The 6,514-nt window shown below is 48.6% G+C and overlaps 1 protein-coding gene across 1 annotated transcript in view; it reads left to right on the top strand.

Moving 5' to 3' along the window:
• The first annotated feature begins 3,306 nt into the window (after positions 1–3,306).
• Positions 3,307–6,514, top strand: part of Kank4 (KN motif and ankyrin repeat domains 4) — a 29,193-nt gene continuing 25,985 nt past the window's right edge. The window contains 1 exon segment of the mRNA XM_059255841.1: positions 3,307–5,365. Coding sequence (XP_059111824.1) covers positions 3,307–5,365 — 2,059 coding nt within the window.

Genomic DNA, 6,514 nt, shown 5'->3' with positions numbered 1-6,514 from the left:
GCATAAAGAAATGAGATTCTTTTTCCAGAGCCACATAAGTAGAAAGGTTGGTTTACCTGATCTAACTTTTATTTTGAACAGGGTCTGATCTAAATATTTCTTGCCTTGACCCCCTGCCCGAGCTCCTGCATACCAGATAGAACTAACAAGAGCCCATCTTCATGTGAGGTTGGGTCTTATGCACAATGCTCAAGCTCCAGCGTGACTCTTGCTCTGGGAGAAAAGGAAAAATACAGGGAGATGGGTGGCATGCAGGGTAACATGAGGATCACCAAATTGATACATGAGTAAGGGTATGTGTGTATATGTAGGAAGCTGCCTCTTAAACATCTCAATTCTTAAAAATGATATATTTATTTATGTGCATCTCTCTGGGTAAGCATATGCTCTGTGGGTGTGCTTGGAGGCCAGCTAGAGTTACAGGCAGTTGTGAGCTGCCTGACACAGGGGCTGAGAATGGAACTCAGGTCCTCTGGAAGAGCAACAAGTACTCTTAATTGCTGGGCCATCACTCCAGACCCATAAACCTCTTTCCTTTGATGTCTTCTCAGTCTCGGGCTCCTTTGGCTCCCCTTGGCTCTCTCTGCCTTTCAACACTCTGCTTCCTACTTGATGCCATGTCTTCACGCTCCAGATCTGCTCCCAGAGGCCCCTGAGAAAATCAGAGCATTTCTACTGCATAGAGGTGATAGACAGATGCAATAAACAGTACAGCCTCTCCTTTAGGAGAAGTCTCTGCTCTGGGTCATGAATCTCCCCACTTCACTTTGGACAGCCATGTCCTCTCTGACTTGACTTGTCCTCCTAATCCAGGGTTCTTCTGAGTGGGCCAGTAGGCGTCAGGGCACAGCTTAGGAAACCAACACAAGCAATAACAGAAAATGGCCACACTACTGTAATTGCAGTGTGTCTCCTTGGCAAGTGGGCAAGTTGGGAGAAAAAGTTGTATGGGTAGATGGGAAGTTATGTGGTTATGTGGAGATATTTGGGTGCCAGAGGCACATTGCCTCCTTGTCTACTGGAAGTCTGAAGCCCAACAGGGACCATGGTGTGACTCAGGAGAAGCTCACCCTACTCTCTGCTGTGGTTGTAACAATCACCCACGGGCCTGTAGATCTATTTAGAAATAGTGGTGCAGAGACTTCATGTGTCAAGTTGGCCTCATCCCCTTCTCTAGAGACACCTAAGCAGAGTCACTGGGCAGGCATGTAGTACTGCTAGGAGGAGGAGCCATCAGGTGCACAGCCCCAGGCTGTCTCCCCCAGCAATCCCACCATTATGCCTTCTTAAAGCCCGTCTCTTTCCCTCCAAATTACTTCCAGTTTCTCTCACCTTGGCCATGTCAACAATCTGTCTACTGGTCCCAGGCTAGGCCTCTGATTTTCTTTCAGTCCTTTGCAAGAATGTTCGTTTTGAGATGTGCAGGATGTCACACAATTATAATCCCAGTGCTCCAGAGGCTGAGTGAGGTAGAAAGATTGACAATTCAGAGCCAGCCTGGGCTACACAGTGAGACCCTATCTCAAAACCAAACCAAAGCAACTTCAAAAACAAACAAACAAAAACCCAAAAACACCTCTCCTTGAAATCTGACCAGTGTACTCCTTACTTAAAGCCTGTTAGGGAATCCTGTGACCTAGACAGTAAGTCACATGGTTGTCATGTATACAAGTTGCTTCAGGATCCGGCTTTTCTTCACTTTCCCCATCCTGTATTTCTCTCCTAAGTCTTCAATCCCACACTTTAAGTTGTGACCATATGAACTTTTACCCACCCCTGGCGTGCTTTGTGAGCTCACACCTCTGTGTCTTTGCCATTTTCCTGCCTTCTACCTAGAGAAATGCTGCCTGCTGCTGCAGGGTGGACCATCTTGAAACTTAATGGCTTCCCACAGTAATTGATTTCTGGTTCAGATATAGCTTGAGAGCTCCTCACTTGGGTCCTTCCTGTAGTCAAAGTCTGATGTTCCTTTATACTTATGCCTGGTGTTTGGGCTAAGATGGCTAGGGCAGTCTTTCTTTCTGTCCCTCCCTCTCTCCATCCCTTCTCCTTCTCCAGATAACTTCTATGGGAAGCTGCTTAAGCGTCCTCACATTATGACAACCTCAGAGAGTTCTTATATGGTAGCTAGCTTCCCAGCATAGGTGCATTCTGAGAGGCCCTGATAGAAACTACCGGTCTCCTTATGGTCTAACTTTAGAGTTCTCTTAGCAGCATCCCTGCCATAGTCTTTTGGCCAAAGCATTCCAACCCAGCAGAGATTCAGTGGTGAAGAAACAGATTTCTCCTTCTTAGTGGAATTAGCTTGCTTGTCTAAAGGGGCTAAGAGTTGACAGAGCCATCTTGGGGATTAACTGCTACAAAGCCTTTCGCCCTCTTGTTCTGGCAAATTTCTATTTGTTCACAGAATCCATCTTATGTCACTCTTGTAAAGTCTCCCTCCATTAGCAAAGCAAATTTTCCCTCCATATCCAAGAAAAGACTTCCAGAGAAAGGCGGAAAATAAGTCAGTGAAGAAGACTACTGTATACAATGTCCAGTTACCCAGCACATTGCATTGTGTTTGCTGCTGCAGTATCTGATCATAAATCCTTTGAGAGAAATGGCTGTTACTGATTTATCTTTGTGTCTCTAGAATCTGTAGCTCAGCAACTGACACTCGGTAAATAGTAGCTGAGGTGTATGGATTGAATTGCTGATGTTTTTTGTATTTTTGCACTAAAACCCAGCAATCCAGTAATCCCAGCAAATGTGTGTAAGCCCTCCTTCATTCCCAGTGGTGAGTCACATACGTTGACTTCCATCATGGGACCCCAGTTCTCTACATTTTGGGCTTCCACAAAAATAGTAACTATAATAGTGAGCATGTTTATCATCCTACTCAGTTTTCAGGGGGAAGGAAAACTGGGCATCCATGATCACCTGCTCTAGTTCCTGTTGGTCTTTAGGTAACCAGAGGCTTAGGCACCCCAGGAGCTTAAGAAATGTGGGAGTCATAAATTATCAATATCTTAGCCTTTTGCAAGATTTGCTGGAACCTATTTGAGGCATACCAGTTTGTTTTTGAATGCTAAGGAAATTGTGTATCTCATCCTGCAGAATCTTCCGAGTCTATAATTATCAGTCGGTATCCTCCTTTGATAAATTGCTGGACTTCAGTTCAGCCGTTACGCAATGCAACCCAGAAAAACAGTGTGAGGCAAGTTTGTTTTCCTGGTCTGCGGGTAGGTTCATGATAACAACTGAAATGGCATATTGAAAATAAGAAAGCACAGACATTGGCTAAACACACATCGGTTTGGTAAGATGATGTCCCAGCACAGGCATCAAGTCCGTAGGTTCCACAGCATCCTCCAAAGGCTAGAGCATCAGAGGGAAGGCTCATATGGTAAGGTGAGGTCAAAGTCACAGACATTCAGCCTCATTTTAACTTTGTGCTTATTTCTTTATGTCTCATATCTCCCAGCCAAGGACCAGTCCTCCCGGGGGGATGAAGAGAAAGATCCTGCAAAGAGCCACCCTTACTCTGTGGAGACCCCATATGGCTTTCATTTGGACCTGGATTTCCTCAAATATGTGGATGATATTGAGAAGGGACACACCATCAAAAGGATTCCTATCCACAGAAGAGCCAAGCAGGCGAAGTTTAGTACTTTGCCCCGAAACTTCAGCCTTCCTGACAGTGGGGCTCGCATCCATGCTGCTCCTCCCCAGCAAAACTGGTCTCCTGTGGTGCCCAGAAAGATATCCCTGGGGACCCAGGAGCAATCCCAGTCACTGCCGCTGCGTGACGTCCCCCAGGCCTCAGTGTATGGTAGTGAGCTGAGCTATCACAGGAAGGCCCTGTTGGCAGAGGATACCAGGCCGGCAGAGGCTGGTGCTCTGGAGGATGGTGGGAGTGGACGGCCCCTGCTTTTGAGAGCCTCCAGCATGCCTGCTACGCTGCTACAAAACCGGGCCCCCGATGAGTCCAGCCTGACCCCGGTTCCTTCCACACTGCTCCAGGGTGAAGACAGTGTTTGTGATGATACCTTTGACCCTGCAGAAGGGTTCACAGCTTTCCAAGCATCAACTCAATCAACAGACAGAGAGTTGGGAGAGCTGGAACCAGCAATTCCAGAGCTGGTCATGGAGGGAGCTGAGCCTGAAGAAGGTGCCATAAGGGCTTCCATTCACCTTTCTCAGCCAGATCCTCCCTCCTCAGTCCAGAATGTACCCATGGTTCTAGAGGATGTGGAAATTCAGCAACAAGCCAGAAAGGCAGAGGCGGTGCTAACTCCCGGCTCTTCCACACCCAGCCCGCCCCCTCTGCCATCCCCCATCCCCGAGAGTGAGCTCTCCCTGGAGGAAATTGAGCTCAACATCAGTGAGATCCCACCTCCTCCACCCATAGAGTTGGATGTGAGGAGCATTGGTATCCGGGTAACAGAGGAAAGCTTGGGCCTGGTGGGGACAGATACCAACAGTATCTCCAGCCTGAAGAATCAGGTCTTGGCCCTTGAGGACAAGCTGTCAGGGAGAACAGAGGAGCTTGCCCACGTCAGAGCTGCCCTCACGAGGCAGCAAGAGGAGACCAAGGCAAGGGAACAGAGGATCCAAGAGTTGGAGTGCACTGTAGCCCAGTTAGAAGAAAAGCTTCATCAAGAGAAGGCCAGTAATGCTCTGGACCAGACTGATGCCACGGTAAACACGGATCCTCTTCTTGAACTCCTCCCCAAGGACTCATGTGACAAGAACATTGGAGTTAACCTGATGAGAATCCCAGATCCTGAATGCTGGGCATCTAGAGCAGAGAAGAATGGCTTCCCATGGGTCCAAAGTAGTCCCAAGCAAGGCCATCAGAGTCCTGAAGAGCCTGTGCTGGCGCCCCAGCTGTCCCTGGCAAGGGGACCTGAGCAGGTCCTTGCCTCGTCCTTATGTAGCTGCCTCTCCATGGAGCTCAGGATCAAAGAAGATGTCTCTGAGCAGGAGAGAGGCCCACAGGTGGGGGCTGAGGACTTAAGCAGGGTAACAGGAGCCTCTCCCTGGAGCAGCAGCAGAGAGTCTGCCTCAGTGATCAGGGAGGAGGCCAGCTCAGAATTCCCAGGGGCTGAGCTACCTGGAAGGCCTGCCAGTTCCCCACAGGATGCCACAATCGGCCAGTATGTTAAGAAGATCCAAGAACTTCTTCATGAACAGTGGAACTGCCTGGAGCATGGGTACCCGGAGCTGGCCAGTGCCATCAAGCAGCCTGCCTCCAAGCTCAGCAGCATCCAGAACCAGCTGCTCAGCTCCCTCAACCTGTTGCTCTCTGCCTACTCAGCCCAGGCCCCAGAGCAGAAGGAGCCACCTGCCCCGCCCTCATCCACCCCTCCACCGCCACCGGGTAAGTCCTGATGCCTGGGACCTGCTTCTCCTTTACATGACAAATTGTGGGGACTGGGGGTTTTAATTGTGAGTATGTTTTTGAAAAAGACTTTAATACACCCAGGGACTCAGGGGAATAAAAACTGATCAGTGGAAGCCTTGTTGCTGGACTGTGTCTAGCTGCAGGACTTCTGCATACAGCTAAAGAGGTAGCACAGGCCACAGAGATACGCAGCATGGAGGGAAAGCCATTTGCCAAGCCATAAGCCTGCAGCAATGAGTCTACCCAGAGGGTTCCTTGTCTGCGATGCATTATGTATAGGGCCATGTCAAAGACCAAGAATACTACCTATACACTCCTTCCGGGCCTTCCTTTGTGCTTCCTGGACTCTGACAACCCCCACCTTCCTTTCTTGGTTTTCACATCAGAGGTTTTCTCTAGCTTCAATTTGAAGGAACATTATAAAGAGACCTGAAATAGTTCATTTAATACTTGGGGTGTAGGAAGACAAGGAAGAGGGAGGAATGGGTGGAAGGAGTAAGGGTAAGGAGGAGGAACGGAAGGGGGGAGGAAGGGATGCTCATGTACAGAGGTTATCCCTTAGCTGAGCAGGAATGGCCGAGACATCACACGCACGCTTCACTGTTGAACAACACTAAACCACAGAGCGCCTTGCAGAATACAAGTAGGCTCCCTGCCACAGCAGGTCACAAACCTGCTACTTTCTCACTTTTCAGCTACTTCTAGATTTGCCTATGGGGAACTGTCTTCCATGCCATTACATAGCACAAGATTTGTGACCTGGTTCCCATATCAGTCATGAGTCCAGTGTCATCACAGGTGGTAACTTGCACACTCTCCAAGAAGAGTATTGAGATGCCTTTGAGTAGAGATGGGTATTGACCAGCATCCAAAGACCTGAGTTCTGCCATACCATCCCATGTGCATGTCTGAGCGCCACATTTCCCAGCCCTGAGATAAAGATAGTGCTGACACCACACACATGTTCTGAGAAGTGTTCCAATAGCTACTCTGTCATACAAAGAGTGACATCATTCCCAGGGACAGTTCTACAATCATTGAACCCAAGGGCCTCTCACTAACAGCCCTAAAACATCCAGTCTTCATTATCTGCCCCCTGCTCCTCCTTTCTTCTTTTCATATACC

This window comes from Peromyscus eremicus, chromosome 2, assembly GCF_949786415.1.
Source record: "Peromyscus eremicus chromosome 2, PerEre_H2_v1, whole genome shotgun sequence".
NCBI lineage: Eukaryota > Metazoa > Chordata > Mammalia > Rodentia > Cricetidae > Peromyscus > Peromyscus eremicus.
This window is presented reverse-complemented; position numbering and strand designations above follow the sequence as displayed.